This window comes from Erythrolamprus reginae, chromosome 3, assembly GCF_031021105.1.
Source record: "Erythrolamprus reginae isolate rEryReg1 chromosome 3, rEryReg1.hap1, whole genome shotgun sequence".
Taxonomy (NCBI): Eukaryota; Metazoa; Chordata; class Lepidosauria; order Squamata; family Dipsadidae; genus Erythrolamprus; species Erythrolamprus reginae.
Window position 1 is genome coordinate 229,473,258 of NC_091952.1, and position 19,320 is coordinate 229,492,577.

Sequence of the window (19,320 nt, forward strand, 5' to 3'; positions counted from 1 at the left end):
AAGGACACAAGTCTTAATGTTGCCAAGTTTGGAGACTCTCGCTCTACAGAGCTGAGCAAATGACTATTAAAAAATAATAGGAGCATAAGCCGCACGAATCCCACGACTGGTTAGGTCCCACAGAGTCGGCCTTCTTCGGGTCCCGTCGACTAAACAATGTCGTCTGGCAGGACCCGGGGGAAGAGCCTTCTCTGTGGTGGCTCTGACCCTCTGGAACCAGCTCCCCCCTGAGATTAGGATTGCCCCCACCCTCCTTGCCTTTTGTAAACTCCTTAAAACCCACCTCTGCCGTCAGGCAAGGGGGAACTAAAACATCTCCCCCTTGCCCATGTTGTTTTGCTGTTTGATTGATTGTGTGCTTGTTTTTTATATATATTGGGATTGTTTTATGAATTTCTTAACTTAAAATTGTAATTGGATTGGTGGGCATTGGATTTGTCACTATGTACTGTTTTTTGCTATTGTTGTGAGCCGCCCCGAGTTTGCGGAGAGGGGCGGCATATAAATCCAATAAATCTAAATCTATAAGTATCAAGCTGTTTTTGAGTGTTGCAGTATGATCTTACACTCTCTTGTTTCTAATTGTACTATATTAGGGCTCTTTGTTTCTTGAAACTACTTAAATATGAAGAAGCCAGAAAGGATTGTGATTACGTTCTTCAGATTGATGGCTCTAATATAAAGGCTTTATATAGAAGAGCCCTAGCATACAAAGCTTTAGAGGTAAGATAAAAGATAATCGTATCTGCCAACCTGTAGATATTACCCATCAGATGTGTGTAGTGGATATGAAAATAAAAATGATGCACGGAACATATATTATTATATAATAAGAAAAACCTAGCTTGAAGGCTTAAGAATGTCAAAATGAAAAATGCTGAATTGGGGTGGTCCAAATAGTAAAAACTTTTAATATAAACCAGATGGGAGACATTTTTAAGGAAGTACAGTGGTACCTCTACTTACGAACTTAATTCATTCCGTGACCAGGTTCTTAAGTAGAAAAGTTTGTAAGAAGAAGCAATTTTTCCCATAGGAATCAATGTAAAAGCAAATATGTGTGTAATTTGGGAAACCACAGAGAGGGCGGAAGTCCTGTTTCCTCCCAGGAGATTCCTAGAGAGGCCCCACGGAGGCTTCACCCTGCCTTTTCTGTTTACAGATTCGGAGGCTCGGGTTTGTAAGTGGAAAATGGTTCTTGAGAAGAGACAAAAATATCTTGAACACCCGATTCTTATCTAGAAAAGTTCGTAAATAGAGGTGTTCTTAGGTAGAGGTACCACTGTATTTACAGGACTTGCCCTTTCATTGGCCGGACAGATTTAAGAGGACACAGCCATCACAGGTTCAACTGCTAGAGTTCAGTAGAAACCAAAAAGCAGTAGATACATTTGGCTGATTTATATATAAAGAAATCCTGCAACTAGCAGCTGGAAATGCTGCAGTGTAATCAGAGATAATTCTCAGAATAGTAACAAGATATTTGCAGGAATAATTGTTTCTGGTGTCACATTTTTAAGTGTTGCTCTAGACGTGGTTCTCAATTTATGACCAAACTGGAAATGCAATTTATAAATTGTTACGGTTGTAAGTCAAGTCATGTACTTGTAAGTGCAAATCCAGCTTAGCTAATGGCATTTTTTTCCTGGCAAAACTAGCAAAAAAATATAATAATCATAAACCACAATCCCATGACAGTAAGATGCTACAATTGGTGATAAATGCATGCCAATTGCCAAGTGTCCAAGTTGCAATTATCACCAAGGGGGCAGGTCATAAATGAATTTTTTTGCAGACTTCTGTTAATTCAAATCATTATTAAATAAATCATCATAAATCAAGGACTCTATCTATCTATCTTTCTTTCTTTCTTTCTTTCTTTCTATCTATCATCTATTGGACTTTTATGCTGCGCCTCTCCAAGGACTTGGGGCGGCTTACAACATATAATAAAACAATGTATAATGTTTTAGATCCAATTAATTAAATATAAAATCCAAAAACCCAAGCCATAAAAAGCAGTCATTCCCATTCAATCAACTTTATCTCAGCACATTCATCGGGCAGGGGGAAAGAATCTAATAGCCCCAAGCCTAGTGGCATAAGTCTTAAGACTCTTGCAGAAGGCAAGGAGGGTGGGGGCAGTACAAATCTGGGGGGAGATATTGCTTTTGGAATGAATAGGAATAGAATAACAGAGTTGAAAGGGACCTTGAAAATCTTCTACTCCAACCCCCTGCTTAGGCAGAAAACACTACACCACTTCAGACAAATGTTTATCCAACATATTCTTAAATACGTCCAGTGTTGGAGCATTCACAACTTCTGGAGGCAAGCTGTTCTATTGATTAATTGTTCCACCTACAGGAAATTTCTCCTTAGTTCTAAGTTGCTTCTCTCCTTGATTAGTTTCCACCCATTGCTTCTTGTTCTACCCTCAGGTGCTTTGGAGAATAGTTTGACTCCCTCTTCTTTGTGGCAACCCCTGAGATATTGGAACACTGCTATCATATCGCCCCTACTCCATCTTTTCATTAAACTAGAGATACCTAGTTTCTGAAAACGTTGTTCATATGTTTTAGCCTCCAGTCCCCTAATGATCTTTGTTGCCCTTCTCTGCACTCTTTCTAGAGTCCCAATGTCTTTTTTACATCTTGGTGACCAAAACTGAATGCAGTATTCCAAGTGTGGCATTACAAAGTGATATTAACACTTCACATGATCTTGATTTTATCCCTCTGTTAATGCAGCCTAGAACTGTTTTGGCTTTTTTTGGCAGCTGCTGCACACTGCTGGCTCATATTTAAAAATGGTTCTCCACTAGGAGACTGCCTCTCACAGTTACTACTGTTGAACAAGTTATCACATATACTATTCTTGTGCATTTTGTTTTTCTTGCCTAAATGTAGAACCTTACTCTTTTCACTTTGTTGGGACCCTATTTTAAATAAAATGAATCTTTTATATATTTGCCAAGGATGTAGTTTATATATATTTGCAAATTACATGAGGTCTTAGTAGGAACAGAGATACATGGCTTTTTTCTTGTTTTGATAACTAAAAGATTGTATAGCAGATCACTCACCACAGTAATGGATTCCTTAAGAACATAAGAATATCCCTGCTGGATTAAAGATTAGTCCAGCAAATAGCTATAAATATAGTAACATTTAGAAAATGTTGGGAAAAAATAGAAAACATGAAAGTAAGAATCCAGGTTATTTTTCTGACTTCAAGTAAATATTGTAACTTTTCTAAAAATTTCTTTATTTATGCCAATGACTGATTTTTCCTAACTTTCAGAACTATGAAGCTAGTATTGAAGATCTGAATAAAGTTCTTCTAATTAATTCTGATGTTGGTGAAGCACGGAAAGAATTGGATGAAACAACTCAATTATATAAGCTTAGACGTGAAGCCAACAATCCGCCAAAGCAAAGGAAAAAAATTGAAATCCAAGAGGTATTTAAGAAAAACCACAGAGGCTTACAAGCTTTAGATTAAATTGCTAGATTTTATTTGTAGCTTTATTTTTAGCTGATACATTATCCGAACACATTTGGCAGTTTGGAGATATTTAGTAACAATATACAGTATGAAATATAGAAGTCAGTTTGAACTACAGTGTTCCCTCGATTTTCGTGGGGGTTGCGTTCCAAGACCGCCCGCGAAAGTCGAATTTCCGCAAAATAGCGGTGCAGAAGTAAAAACACCATTTTTGGCTATGGACAGCCAAAAACTACCCCCACGCACACTTTTTCAAGGCAGCGCAAGGAGCCGGGCTTGAAGTTGGGGGCGGGGAGCGACGAAAGTGCGGAGGCCGGCAAAGATTGTTTTGAATGTCGGCTGCCCCCGCCCGCCAGCACCTCCGGCCCCCTCGCCGCTACCGCCCGCCCGCCCGATCCACCCCTCTCACCGGCTTTCTTGGGACACGGGTCCTCCTGCAGCAGCGCTGGCGGCTACGGCTTCTCATCCTCCTCATTCGGCCGATAGCTGCTCTGAGCGCTTTGAGAATGCCTGCCTCGCCCCTCTCACAGTCCCTTAGCTGAGAGCGCTTTCGTCCCAGCTATCAGCGAGGGGGCTGCAGGATAGGCAGGGCAGGCGTTCTCACAGAGAGGGAGAGAGAGAGGGAGAAAGAGAGAGAGAGCAAGAGGGGGGAGAGTGGAAGGTAGAGAGAGAAAAAAATGATAGAAAAAGGGAGAAAAAAAGAGAAATGAGAAAATGATTGAAGCAGAGAATGACAGGAAAGAAAGAGAAAGAGAGAGAGAAGTGACTCTTGGTGATGACCTATGACGTCATCGGGTGGGGAAAACCGTGGTATAGAAAAAAAACCGCGGAGTATTTTTTAATTAATATTTTTTGAAAAATCGTGGTATAGCCGCTTCGCGAAGTTTGAACCCGCGAAAATCGAGGGATCACTGTACACCTTTACAGTTTAATCTTCCCCTCCTTGGTCATGCCCCGGAGTCCAGACAAAAATTCTCTACTGCAAAATAAAGTCCCCATGAGGAGCATATGTCTTTTCCTTTATGAAATTACCCCAAAACAAAATTTAAGTAATGAAAGCTGGACAGAGCTAAAACGCATTCCTGGTGGAAAACACTAATTTATTTATTTATTCAATTTTTTCATGCCACCCTTCTCCTTAGATTCAAGGGCGGCTTACAACATGTTAGCAATAGCACTTTTTAAACAGAGCCAGCACATTGACCCCACAATACGGGTCCTCATTTTACCCACCTTGGAAGGATGGAAGGCTGAGTCAACCTTGAGCCAATTATGAGATTTGAACTGCTGACCTGCAGATCTAGCACTCAGCTTTAGTGGCCTGCAGTTCTGCACTCTACCCATTGCGCTATATCGCCTCTTAGTCAATAGTTGACTCATGACCTTGATAAGATGTAAGTTAAAACTGTCCTCCTTCAAGTTGATTTCAGAAAAGTGGTGCAGAAAGATATCACCTCAATACATTAGCCATTGGTCTGTGATGTCTCAAAGGACAATACCGTGCCTTTGTTTCCCTGATATTGTATTAATGTCGATTGAAACTGGTAAATTATGTTTTGGATTTGCTATTCCCCATACGAAGGCAACAACCACTTCCATGTTTGAAATTAGTAAGGCTGCTCTAAATTTTATGGCAATAACTGAGATTAATAATGGACAAGATGAATGCAAACAGGCTGCATCCTAATTCAGATAAATGAAAATTTGTGTGTAGCTGGTCATGCAGGATTCTTACCCAGGACGGGATTGCCGCTCTTGCTGCTACTGTTGCGCTATACACATAGCTTCGGGTTTCTAGTGTGGGCGCGTCCCAGTGAGATTTTGCTTCTGCACATGCGCAGAAGCAAAGAACAACCAAAATCTCATGTGCATGCACATCCCCTCATGAGATTTTGCTTCCTGTGCATGCGCAGAAGCAAAATCATGCTTGGACATGCGCACACCCTGGACACCCAAAGCTACATGCGCAGCTCCCATTTTACTACCAGTGCACAGTGTGGTCCGTATTGGGTAGGATTCCGATACAGATTCTACCTCTACTCAAGGAATTTATATTTTTCTTGAAACCTCTTTTCTAGTTAGGGTGTCTATGGTCCAAACACCCAATTTTTAAGGGGTTCAGTAACCCCCCACTAAGACTAGCGTGTTTGTTCTCGAGCATGTCAGATTCAGTCACAATACAGTGGTACCTCTACTTAAGAACTTAATTCATTCTAGGACCAGGTTCTTAAGTAGAAACATTCTTAAGTAGAAGCAATTTTTCCCATAGGAATCAATGTAAAAGCAAATAATGCATGCAAACCCGTTAGGAAAGAAATAAAAGCTCAGAATTTGGGTGGGAGGAGGAGGAGGAAGAAGAGGAGGAGGACAGTCGCTGCTGAAGGAAGAAGGGAATTAAAAAAATCCAAAACTTTAAGGCTTAAAAAAAAAAAGAGGGACTCTGAGGCGGCAAGGAGGAGCACGTGCCTCTCATACATCCAGTGCGAGGCAGCCTCCCATACACTGCACCAGAGAGAGAAACCCAGGCGGGCAAGAGAGGGGAACCTCTCGCTCCTTTGATTGAAAGGCAGCAGCGGCTGCCGCTGCTGTTACCTGCTGCCTCTTCCTTCCCATGCTGAAGGGTTCTCCTCTCCTCTTGCTCGCTCGTTTTGTATCCGGTGCCTTTCCTTCACTGTGGTGACTCCTCGGTTTGGCTGAAGCCAAGTTGATCTGGCCAGGGCACAGCGCCCCCTTTTGCCTTTCCACACCCACATGCTCTGGGAGGCAACCTCGCACCGGGTGTATGGGAGGCAGCGAGAGTATTTATTCCCTCTCCAAGCACCCAGAGAAAGGAAAATGTTTTGTTTGCTCTGGGCTGCCAATGCCCTCTTAAGCGCTACTGAAAGGTTACTCTGGCAGCCCAGAAAAGCCCGAGATGGTCAGGATTAAAGAGGGAATGGCAGGAACCTGACCGGGCCTTTGTGCTGCTCTCAAATTTCCTGGGAAATTTTTCCAGGCTCGGGTTCTTAAGTAGAAAATGGTTCTTAAGAAGAGGCCAAAAAATCTTGAACACCCATCTTATCTAGAAAAGTTCTTAAGGAGAGGCGTTCTTAAGTAGAGGTACCACTGTATATAGATCCTGCTTACGTCCTGTTTGTACTATTTTAACCTCCTGCACGCAAGACCGTCCTTGAGAAACTTCAGTTTATATATAATGCAGGCTCAACTCCTAACCAGAGCCAATTATAAACAGATTATACTCTGTGATGAAAATAGCCACTAGTTTGTTTCTGATCTGGCATGATTCAAAGCTGATGGTGCTTTTTATGAATTGGGAACCATACCTTTTGAAATATCATATCCTAATTTACCAATCTGCCTAAGATTTAACATCTGAGAAATGGGTGGAGTTTTTATTTTATTCCTTAGAGCAACTTTAAGACTTGTGGACTTCAACTCCCAGAAACTTCAGATCATGCAAAATAATTAATAATAATAATAATAATAATAATAATAATAATAATAATAATAATTTATTGGATTTGTATGCCACCCCTCTCAGCTGCAAGAGCAGTCATGGGCTTCCCTAAATATGCCCATGTTATTCCAACACTCTGCAGTCTGCATTGGCTGCCGATCAGTTTCCAGTCACAATTCAAAGTGTTGGTTATGACCTATAAAGCCCTTCATGGCATCGGACCAGGATACCTGCGAGACCGCCTTCTGCCACACGAATCCCAGCGACCGGTTAGGTCCCACAAAGTTGGCCTTCTCCGGGTCCCGTCGACTAAACAATGTCATCTGGCAGGACCCAGGGGAAGAGCCTTCTCTGTGGTGGCTCTGACCCTCTGGAACCAGCTCCCCCCAGAGATCAGGATTGCCCCCACCCTCCTTGCCTTTCGTAAACTTTTTAAAACCCACCTCTGCCGTCAGGCATGGGGGAATTGAAACATCTCCCCCTTGCCCATGTAGTTTTTGTGTATGATTCGATTGTGTGTTGTTTTTTATATATTGGGGTTTCTTTTTTTTTGGACTTTTAATCTAAAACTGTAACCTAGATTTTTAAATATTAGATTTGTTACTATGTATTGTTCTTCACCATTGTTGTGAGCCGCCTGGAGAGGGACTTAAATCTAATCTAATCTAATCTAAAGTTGTCACTTTGAAGACCTCTGCCTTAGAGAAACAAATTCAGAGGAAAATACCGTATTTTTCTGAGTATAAGACTCCCTTTAGTTTTAGGGAAGGAAAATAGGTAAGAAAGTCTGCCTATCAGGTATTCATCTGGCTGGCGTCCTTGGTCTGGTCAGCTTCAGCACATTATTTTATCCCCTGATTAGGGCTTTAAAAAACTTTATTCAGAGCAAGTTGCAATGAAAAAAAGTTTGCAAAGACTTAGGGCTGGAAAGCAATAAAAAAGCCTGCAAGCTGGGAAAATAGTTAGCGCCTCCTTAGAGCTGTGAAGAAAAGCTTTGAAAAAGTTACAGAGTATAAGACACACCCAATTTTTTAAGGGGAAAAAAGATGTGTCTTATACTGCAAAAAATACGGTAATAAATGGCCCGTGATGATTTCATCCAGACTTCATCTCTGTTAATGCTATGTCTATTCCTCTAAGCAGGACTTTGCAACAAAACTGCTGAACTGATTTTCTGGTTTGGTGTTTTATGGATGCTATATTTATTTTGAAAGTTTAATTGTTCTTTCAATTAATTTGTGTATTTTTATTATTGCTATTAGTCTCTTTGACTGACATTTCTGGAGAAAAGTGAGCTATAAATAATTGACTACTACCAAGTCACTTTGGACAAACCATAGGGAATTTTCCCATGAAATTAGTAACCCACTGAGAATTGGGCTCTAGAGAATAACTCAATCAGCCTTTCTGTGATCAGCTGCAAGTTATATATACAGTATATATATAAAGAGCAGGGACATTTTGGAAGATAATCTAGGAAGGAATAAATGAAAATATGATCATTATGAATGAAACATTTAAATATCCTTTAAGGGGTTGCACAAGTTCTTACATCTTGCCTCCTTCTTATTGTAATTATGATTGTTTTTTTAACATTGTGTGTATTTATTAAGGCTGACCAAATGCATGGTTATTTCTTTGTGAAGGTAAATGAACAAGAGGAAGATGATACCGAGACGTGTTCTTCAAATGCAGCACCAAACCCTTGCAGTGCTAAAGAGGAGCTTGGGACAACCAATAGCTCAGAAAAGCTAATCATTTCTAAGCCATCAAATGCCTATGAATTTGGGCAGATAATCAGCATTGTGAATGCCAGTAAGGACATTGCTGCTTGTGCAGACCTCTTAGCAATAATCGAGCCAAAAGATTTGCCGGTACTATTAAGCAACAAATTAGAAGGAGATACTTTTCTCATCATTGTTCAAGCTCTGCAGTCTAATGGGTTCAGCCAAAACCCTAATCTGGTATACCAACATCTTTTCTACCTAAGTAAAGCTGAAAGATTTAAGGTGAGCAGATTGTCTTCAGTGTAAATTATTTTTCAGATAGAAACATAGAAACATAGAAGTCTGACGGCAGAAAAAGACCTCCTGGTCCATCTAGTCTGCCCTTATACTATTTTCTGTATTTTATCTTAGGATGGATATATGTTTATCCCAGGCATGTTTAAATTCAGTTACTGTGGATTTATCTACCACGTCTGCTGGAAGTTTGTTCCAAGGATCTACTATTCTTTCAGTAAAATAATATTTTCTCATGTTGCTTTTGATCTTTCTCCCAACTAACTTCAGATTGTGTCCCCTTGTTCTTGTGTTCACTTTCCTATTAAAAACACTTCCCTCCCGGACCTTATTTAACCCTTTAATATATTTAAATGTTTCAATCATGTCCCCCCTTTTCCTTCTGTCCTCCAGACTATACAGATTGAGTTCATTAAGTCTTTCCTGATACGTTTTATGCTTAAGACCTTCCACCATTCTTGTAGCCCGTCTTTGGACCCGTTCAATTTTGTCAATATCTTTTTATAGGTGAGGTCTCCAGAACTGAACACAGTACTATTCCAAATGTGGTCTCACCAGCATTCTATATAGCGGGATCATAATCTCCCTCTTCCTGCTTGTTATACCTCTAGCTATGCAGCCAAGCATCCTACTTGCTTTCCCTACCGCCTGACTGCACTGTTCACCCATTTTGAGACTGTCAGAAATCACTACCCCTAAATCCTTTTCTTCTGAAGTATTTGCTAACACAGAACTGCCAATACAATATATACTGATATACTGTTATTTAGCTAAATGTCATTTTAAGTGTACTAATTAAATGTACATACTTTTTTTTTTAAACTTAGGTGGTGCAGACACTTCTTGGTAAGAATGAAAAAGAACAGGTTCAGCAGCTCCTGGCTTCTCTTTCCAATGCGCAAGACCAACAATTTTCTTCCAGTGATCTTGAGAATCTTAAGAAAACCTTTGAACTGTAAAGTTTCTTTTTTTTTAAATTACTCCATGCAAATAAGCGTAGTGTGTATGTCCACCTTGCACCAAGGGAAGGCAAACAAATAGTTTTATCTGGGTTATTTAATATGCTGCATATTTTACACACACTGTGATAATCTGCTCCTTCACCTTGTATATGTTTTATCCTACAATTATTTATATTTATAGGAATGTTCCCTACTCTTTGGCACCGGCACTTATATCAACAAATAAATTAGAAGTAGAACTGGGGCTTGAACAGACTCATTTAGATAGGAAAGAGAAAGAATAAAAAATGCTCCGTATCTGCTTAAGGAAGAGAACCGTTAGCCACAAGGACACAGTCCCATAAGGCCAAGGAAAGAGTCTAAAATGTTCCTTTTATGAAGGGATGTTAAACAAATGATAATACTTATAGGGCAAATATAGCTGTTTTGTTTCATTTCCTTCTAGTATAGGGGATTTTTCTAAAGAAAAATGGTGTTCAAAAATGGTGATTGACTACAATGAAAATGTCTGTGAATAAGCCCCGTTAAATAAGGAAGTCTCATTTTAAGTGGGGCATGTGTTGAAAGACTATGGAAGTATAACTCGGTGATAGGACTTTGTTTTTGCAGATGGGGGAAGAAATGGGCACTACGCATACCAAAATACAGTATATTTCAACTTCAGTTTTGCTTTCATTTGCTGTTGCAAATTCATCTGGCTTACGTTGAGTATGGCTTTCAAGAAAACCCCATCTGATTTCTTGTCTTACTCTTACAAAATTAACATGTTGGAAGGTTCTGAATGTATACACTGGTTGCAACAGGAGGTGTTTAAATCTCCTCTGGATTGCTTACATTGAATATACAAAAGGAGATTTCTCTGAGCTAGTGATTTACTACAGAACAGCAAAGATGAACCAAAATGTGTTTTTAAAAAATGGTTTGAAGAATAGAATTATTATATTTTAAACTGGAAGCTAATTTATTAATAGTATGCAATCCAAATGATAGTACAGGAAATACTACGGAAATACTATTTGCTATTTTGAATTAAAAGTTTTCTTGGATTAGAAACTGTAAAAAAAATGTTAAGAGCTTATTCACTTGAATGGTTTCCCTTGAAGAATTTTTGTAATAAGGTATTGAGTTGATTGATACAAAAATACTTGTAATGAATAAATATTTTAAAAGTAAGATATTTGGCATATTTTTATTATTGGTTAACAGCTTTGTTTTACAGAGTGTCACAAAATATTGATTATTCAGTTCCTGTGGCAAACATTTGGTCTTTTAGCATAAAAAATTATGTTTATGGATTAAAATATAACTTTGTTTTACAAAATATGGTCAATTTAATTTCACAATTAATACCAGTTCGGTTTGCTGTTTATCTTTTAAGATAGGGGTGGGGAACTATGGCCCTTTTACAATTTGTGGACTTCCAACTCCCAGAATTCCTGACCCAGCCATACTGGCTCAGGTCTTCAGGGAGTTGAAGTTCACAAGTGATAAAGGGGCCATAATTCCCCACCTCTGTTTTAGGGGAACCATCATAATCTAGTATAAAAACACAATATGGACTATTAAGATTCCTTCAAACCTGGACTTGGCTATAGTAGTCCCTCCTAAATCAATGCATCTTTGATGTTCCATACATTTAAACATTGTGGCTTATGAAATTTGTCTTTCCAAAGAGGTGTAATGGTGTTAGGATAGTTAAATAGGCAATTTTTATTATTAATAATAATAATAAATAATAATAATAATAATTTATTGGATTTGTATGCCGCCCCTCTCCGTAGACTTGGGGCGGCTAACAGCAATGATAAAAATAGCATGTGACAATCCAATAATAAAACAACTAAAAACCCTTATTATAAAACCAAACATACACACAGACATACCATGCATAACTTGTAATGGCCTAGGGGGAAGGAATATCTCAACTCCCCCATGCCTGGCGGTATAAATGAGTCTTGAGTACAGTGGTACCTCGAGATACGAGTTTAATTCGTTCCGGACCTGGGCTCTTAAGTCGAGCAGCTCTTATCTCGAACGACTTTTCCCCATAGGAATTAATGTAAATAATTTTAATTGGTTCCAGCCCTCAAAAAACTCACAAAGTTAGTCTAAATTATGCAGAAAGACATGTTTTTAATGAAGAAATGTACATGTACATATAAATGAATAATGAAGTTTCTTTCACTTAACTTGTAAACTTTCTTAAACTTTTAAATTTACATATGTTCAACTTCTCTGCCACCCAATCCTGTAGGACAGAGGTCCCCAACCCTTTTTGCACCAGGGACCGGCTTTAAGCGATCAAGAGAGGAATGGGTGAATGAATGGACGGAGGGTGGGAAGGAAGGAAGGAAAGAGGGAAGGGACAGGAACAGAGGAAGGAAGCAAGGAAACTTATGAAAGGGGAGAGTAAGAGAGGAATGAGTGAAGGGAGGGAGGGAGGGAAGAAGGTGGGAAGGAGAAAGAAAAGAAGAAATAGAGGAAGGGAAGGTAAAAGAGAGAAAGAAAAAGAGCAAGAAAGAAAGAAAGAAAGAAAGAAAGAAAGAAAGAAAGGGGGAAGGGACAGGAACAGAGGAAGGAAGCAAGGAAACTTATGAAAGGGGAGAGTAAGAGAGGAATGAGTGAAGGGAGGGAGGGAGGGAAGAAGGTGGGAAGGAGAAAGAAAAGAAGAAATAGAGGAAGGGAAGGTAAAAGAGAGAAAGAAAAAGAGCAAGAAAGAAAGCTGCAAGCACCCCCCCGAGCCCCCCAGGCCGGCTGCAACCTTTTAAAACACGCGCGCCGCTTCGCAGCTGTCTCCTGAAGCCGAACGCGGAAGTTAGCGTTTGGCTTCAGGAGACAGCTCCTTGGCGCTTGTATCTCGAATTTGGGCTTGTAAGTAGAACAAAAATATCTCTCCCCTCCCAGCTCTTATCTCGAGTTGCTCTTAAGTAGAGCAGCTCTTATGTCGGGGTTCCACTGTAGTTTACGAAAGACAGGGAGGGTGGGGGCAATTCTAATCTCCGGGGGGAAGTTGGTTCCAGAGGGCCGGGGCCGCCACAAAGAAGGCTCTTCCCCTGGGGCCCGCCAAATGACATTGTTTCGTCAACGGGACCCGGAGAAGGCCAACTCTGTGGGACCTTATCGGTCACTGGGATTCGTGCGGTAGCAGGCGGTTCCGGAGGTAGTCTGGTCCAAAGCCATGTAGGGCTTTAAAGGTCATGACCAACACTTTGAATTGTGACCGGAAACTGATCGGCAGCCAATGCAGGCCACAGAGAGTTGAGGAAACACAGGGGAATCTTGGAAGCCCCACGATGGCTCTCTATTAGCAGAAAAGTTAGAAACTTTGAATCCTTTCAAAGGCCTCAGCATGTATGAGCAAGTTGGCTAACCCCAACTTCTCCTGGTGGTCAAATCTATGGAAAATCTCTTACTGAGATTTCCTATGAGACATCGTCCCCCAGAGCACATCTGGGCGATCTCCTCTCCAGAGAAGTTTTTAAAAAATCAGTCAACTCATTGGTTCTTTGGTCTTTGCTGCAGCTGTCACCTCTGCTCTCCACAGAGAGATTTCACTGAACAAGTCCTGATTTGCTTTGAAAAATAATATTTCTGTCCCAACAGCATCTCTAAATCTTTGAGGCAGAGTTCATTGGAGTATCAAAACTCAAGAGAAAAATGCTTTTGGAAACAGCTAGCAGTAATATCCAATGAAATTTATTATTCATCCCTTGATTTATTGGACTATTTGGGGTACATGATGATAGCATTTTTAACCTGTTAGAACAGAACTTTATACAGTGATACCTTGTCTTACAAACTTAATTGGTTCTGGGATGAGGTTCTTAAGGTGAAAAGTTTGTAAGACGAAACAATGTTTTCCATAGGAATCAATGGAAAAGCGATTACTGTGTGCAAGCCCAAAATTCACCCCTTTTGCCAGCCGAAGCGCCCATTTTTGCGCTGCTGGGATTCCCCTGAGGCTCCCCTCCCACCTCCGGACCTCTGTGTTTTTGCGATGCTGCAATTTCACTGAGGCTCCCTTCGCTGGGAAACCCCACCTCTGGACTTCCGTTGCCAGCGAACCGCCCGTTTTTTGCACTGCAGGGATTCCCCTGCAGCATCACAAAAACACAGAAGTCCGGAGGTGGGGTTTCCCATGGAGGAGAGTCTCAGGGGAATCCCAGTAGTGCAAAAACGGGTGCTTTGCTGGCAACGGAAGTCCGGAGGCGGGGCATCTCAGCGGTGGCGGTGGGTTTGTAAGGTGAAAATAGTTTGTAAGAAGAGGCAAAAAAATCTTAAACCTCGGGTTTGTATCTCGAAAAGTTTGTATGATGAGGCGTTTGTAAGATGAGGTATCACTGTATTATTTTCTGTGAATGGAAGAGAAGCAGAGAAGAATACAATATTTTTTTGTATAGTTTACAGTACAAATCAGCTCATTTATTGTATTTTTCAAAGTATAAGATGCACCTAGATTTTAGAGGTAGAAAAAAGGAAAAAAGTATTCTGAACCAAATGGTGTAGTAATATATTATTTAATAAAATACCAATGTAGCAGAATACTTTTTGCAAACATGTAGAAACATAGAAACATAGAAGATTGGCGGCAGAAAAAGACCTCATGGTCCATCTAGTCTGCCCTTATACTATTTTCCTGTATTTTATCTTAGAATGGATATATCCCTGGCATGTTTAAATTCAGTTACTGTGGATTTACCAACCACGTCTGCTGGAAGTTTGTTCCAAGCATCTACTACTCTTAGTGCAATATAATGTGCCAATATTTTCACCCTCTTTTAGGGGGAAAAGGTGCGTCTTATACTCCAAAAATACAATACACCTCCCAGAACTCTCCCCAGCATGCTAGGCGGTGAATCCTGATAATTGGAGGCCCTGCATCTTGAAGTTGAGAAACAGTGTTGCAAGGCAGTGGTCCCCAACTGGTGGTCTGGACCACCGATGGTCCATAAGGAAATGTTGGTGGTCCGCAGAAAAAATATTTGCATTTTTATATTGCACTAAATCGGGGGTTCCCAAACTTGGCCACTTTAACTTGTGGACTTCAACTCTCAGAGTTCCTCAGCCAGCAAAGCTCTGAACTCTGGAAGTTGTAGTTCATAAGTCTTAAAGTTGCCAAGTTTGGAGACCTCTGCACTAAATATGATTTATCTTTTTTTTTTAAAAATCATATTAGTGATCCATAGGATTTAAAATTATGAATTTGGTCATCCCTGAGGTCCGAAAGGTTGGTGTCCCCTGCTTTAAGGAGTTGATTCGTTAAAGTTAACATGACTCCTCGACATAGCTGTAGAAGCTGGAAAGTAAAGAGGCTCTGTTAATGAATCACAGAACGTTGCTGTGCTCAGATGAGATCTGTCCTCCCAATTGGTTTCAAAATATGCACACCCCAACCACAAACCACACGATTATTTAGATAATGTAAAATATAAATACAGTGGTACCTCTACCTAAGAACGCTTCTACTTACGAACTTTTCTAGATAAGAACCGGGTGTTCAATTTTTTATTTGCATCTTCTCAAGAACCATTTTCCACTTACAAACCCGAGCCTCCGAAACTGTAACTGGAAAAGACAGGGAGAAGCCACCGTGGAGCCTCTCTAGGAATCTCCTGGGAGGAAACAGAGCCGGAAAAGGCGAGAAGCTTCCATGGGGCCTCTCTAGGAATCTACTGGGAGGAAACAGGGTCGGAAAAGGCAGGGAGAAGCCTCTCTAGGAATCTACTGGGAGGAAACAGGACCCGAAAAGGCGGGAAGAAGCCTCCGTGGGGCCTCTAGGAATCTTCTGGGAGGAAACAGGGCCTCCACCCTCCCTGTGGTTTCCCCAATCTCATACATTATTTCCTTTTACATTGATTCCTATGGGAAAAATGGCTTCTTCTTGCAAACTTTTTTACTTAAGAACCTGGGTCACTGAATGAATTAAGTTTGTAAGTAGAGGTACCACTGTACTGGGTGCCCAAATACTCATTGAAGCAAGAATAAATTTAGGAGCCAAACCTGTACTTGTTCTAAAAACATGACTTTACCATTCCAAGATATTTTCAGAACAGCAGTTTTAATGTATAGCTTTGAAAGGCATAGGATGGAAATAATTGCTTAAAACATTCACATCAAGAGCTACAAATTCAGGCTTCAATGCTCTGTAGCACAAAGTCACGTGTCCTTCCATTTCGTCAGAGGTAGAGTAAGAACAAAGCACATACACAAGCTTTTTCCAGTTATGGCAGCAGCTTCTTTCCTAGCTTGAATCCTGCAGTCATATAAAAGTATAAGCTTGTTTTAATTAAAAAAATAACGATATGTACATTTAATGATATCAAGTTAGAGATTAAAAACTAGAAATAAATAATAGCCTAATAAATACCAAATGGGTGAAAATGTGTCAAAAGGAAGCCAGTTCTTTACCAATATTCATGGCTGTTGTCCAAACTTTTCAAATGATGTAGTGACTTTCTTATCTGATAAAACAAGACTATGTATCTGTATTGTATTGAAGGGGGAAGTTGTAGAACAACTCTGAGAAAGGAATTTAGTTGAAATTGAGTGAAAGGTAACGAAGTAATACAATCGGTCAGTTTCCATCTGCAAAATATTCAAAGTAGGACTTTCTTCTTAGTATCTAAAATTATTTCAGATTGTCACGTAGAAATATTAAACACTTTTAAAATGATAAGAAGGTGCTATATGAAGCATGAAAAGTTTGCATATCAATTATCTTAACGGTACTTAATAGTTAATATATGAAGTGTATACATTACTGGGTGACAATAGTCATTTAGAACAAACATGAGGAGTCTATAGATGCTAAATTAATTATAACCTCAAGTGAGGAGTGTTCCTAGACGGCTAGATATTGCCTGCTTCTGATTGACAAATGATTGTGGCTTCTTAATTGCTGTGAAGTGAATCTACACAATCAGGACAGGATATCAGGTGAACACCAGGAGGCAGGGTGCAAAGCAAGATCTGTCTAATTACATGCTAATCCTTAGCACCCAACAATTCTTGGTCACTAAAAGAAACCAATGGAAAAGCATTAATGTCATCTTTTTTAGTTGGATTGTGCATTAAACACCTATTTTCTGTCCCATATCCATTTCTGCCTCCTAAAAGGTGTTCTGTCTGGCCGAATCAATTATCAGGAATAAAGACCCACTCACATTTTGGTTTCAAAACACCCATCGGCAAAGTCTATTAAAAAAAAAAATCTGCAATACAAGGGTTAACACAAAGAATGTGATGTTGGCCACATTTCTCTCATTAGCAGGAGATAACAAGAGTTCGGGATGCCAGCCAGAATAGGGTCATAAATCTCCACTACTGATGTTTCTTCTTTGACTAATTTAACTTCTTTGACTCACAGTCCAGGGAAATTTTACAGCTCAAGCCAAAAGCAGGAATCAAAATCCATGAGATCAGAAAAGTCTCTGAGCTCCGATGCTCTGTCGTGAACGTTGTTTGCCACACACCCTTTTCCCATCAGCCTGCCTTTATATACTGCCAAGGTGTGGCCAATTGTCCCATAGAGCTAATCAATGCCAAGAACCCCTTCTAAGGGATATTCATGTCTGGATCTCATCCTCCTTACTCTTGCATCTAACAGAGGGTCCTGATCCTCAAAGTCCCCACCATCCTCTGACTCAGACAGTACCCTGTCTGGGGGGTTCTACAGTCTCTGGTGGCTCCTCAGTCCCTAACTCTTCCTTACTCTCACTCTCAAATTCAGAATGACAAGAACACTAGCCTGCGATGCCAGTAATCCTCTGTCTCCTGGTCCTCAAAATCCATGATCAGTTGAGCCGGACATGGAGCACAACAAAAGGAGCAACAGTTTTCTTCCTGCCCATACTGTTGAGGACCAGGGGGGGAAAAAATACTGTGGCCAAGGAGCAGTATACATTTCAAGTACATATCCAGGAAATAGATACTCTGGCAGTCAGAAAAATTGCAGAAGCCACATGGGCAAGCCCAAGCAACTTGCAAAGTGTGTGGCAGATGTGCAGAAACATACGAGGGTTATCCAGAAAATAAGGTTACAAGGCACGTAGCTCTCACAGGGAATGTTCGTGGGGGAAGCTGGTACTACTTTCGTGTGGAGGGGAGCCAGCGGAAGAGAACGAGCAGTGTCTGTGGTCAGTAGATTATCGACTGGCATTGTGATGGTTAGAGATGAGCATCCTTGTTCCATTTCCCTCCAAGTGCGAAGTGCGCACTGTAATATGCTATCTGAATGCTAAGGGTATGAACACTGCTGCGATGGGTGCCCAAGATGCTTACTGAAGCCCACAAAATTGACAGAGTCCACTAGAGATGCTTCATTAGTCTCTACTGATTCTCTCTAGGGGTGCTATTGCAGAAAATTCCTTTTCTGACAAATTCCATCTTTGGTGATTGAAAACAGTAGAAGAACTTACCAGGATATACCATTCTGATCACTCAATGATAGACTTATCAGTCTAATCCTGCAGGAGAGAGAATTCATCAGTGCAGACATTAAAAATCCACATTATTCAACCTTTCTGTTTTATTATTTTTATATATTGTTCTTCCATTTTTCTGATGCTTTTTTGCTGGTCATTTTATACACGAAAATTAAACAATGGGTAATCCTCATTGAGCAACTGCCTCACTTAGCAACTATCCAGTTACAAACTGATGAAAAAGTAATTTTGTGATTACTCATTTACATACTTTGCAGATCTGTAAAGCTCAAGTAAGTTCATAAGCACGAATGCAGTTTCACAGCTCCCAACTTGATTTAACAACTAAGGTTCCAATCCCAATTGTGATTCATTAAACGAGGTCTATATTGTCCTAACTTGAATAGAAGGAAGGAATTTCCTTCTTAAAACAGGAAGGATTTTGAACACCTGCCTTCCAGGTAGGTAGACAAATAAATGCCTTTTCGCCCATCCTTTAGTGACTCCAATGGTACTTCCTTTAAGTGTAACCATTGTTTTTGCTGTTTCTTAATTTCATTTAAATTAGTTGCATTGAGTAAATTACTTCCATATACAAATTAAAAGATATTACACATACAGCTGGAACCTATTTTGATTTCTTGTTGAAATAACTCTTAATTCTCAATACCCGATTCAGTTATTTAGATATGAAAGATGTTATAGAGAAATAATAATTAAGCCTGAATTCTAAATGAAACATGCACAAAATCAACATGTGACAGCAGTCTAATATATTGAGATGCAAAATATAGTGTTCATTCTAATGAAGGTTAGGTTGTTTCAGAAATTTGTTTAGGGAGGATATTTAAAAAGTTAAACTTAGCATTTATACTTTTAAATGATATGGCTGATAACTTTTTTATCACAGCAAAGAAACTTCTGAAAAATATTACTGTCAAAATCAAGAC

The 19,320-nt window shown here is 40.0% G+C and overlaps 1 protein-coding gene and 1 long non-coding RNA gene across 4 annotated transcripts in view; one reads left to right on the forward strand and one right to left on the reverse strand.

Moving 5' to 3' along the window:
- SPAG1 (sperm associated antigen 1) overlaps positions 1-11,120 on the forward strand; it is a 45,307-nt gene extending 34,187 nt beyond the window's left edge. For all 3 annotated transcript variants that reach the window (XM_070748124.1, XM_070748125.1, XM_070748126.1), the window contains 4 exons: positions 597-723; positions 3,304-3,462; positions 8,611-8,973; positions 9,813-11,120. In XM_070748124.1, coding sequence (XP_070604225.1) covers positions 597-723; positions 3,304-3,462; positions 8,611-8,973; positions 9,813-9,944 — 781 coding nt within the window. In that variant the 3' untranslated portion in view covers positions 9,945-11,120. The remainder of the gene's footprint in view (positions 1-596; positions 724-3,303; positions 3,463-8,610; positions 8,974-9,812) is intronic.
- Positions 11,121-15,994: 4,874 nt separating this feature from the next.
- On the reverse strand, positions 15,995-18,435 carry LOC139165137 (uncharacterized). Its single transcript, XR_011558749.1, has 2 exons — positions 18,365-18,435; positions 15,995-16,200 (listed from the first exon to the last, which is right to left on the reverse strand). It is a non-coding gene; the product is annotated as an uncharacterized lncRNA (long non-coding RNA).
- Between the last annotated feature and the right edge of the window lie 885 nt (positions 18,436-19,320).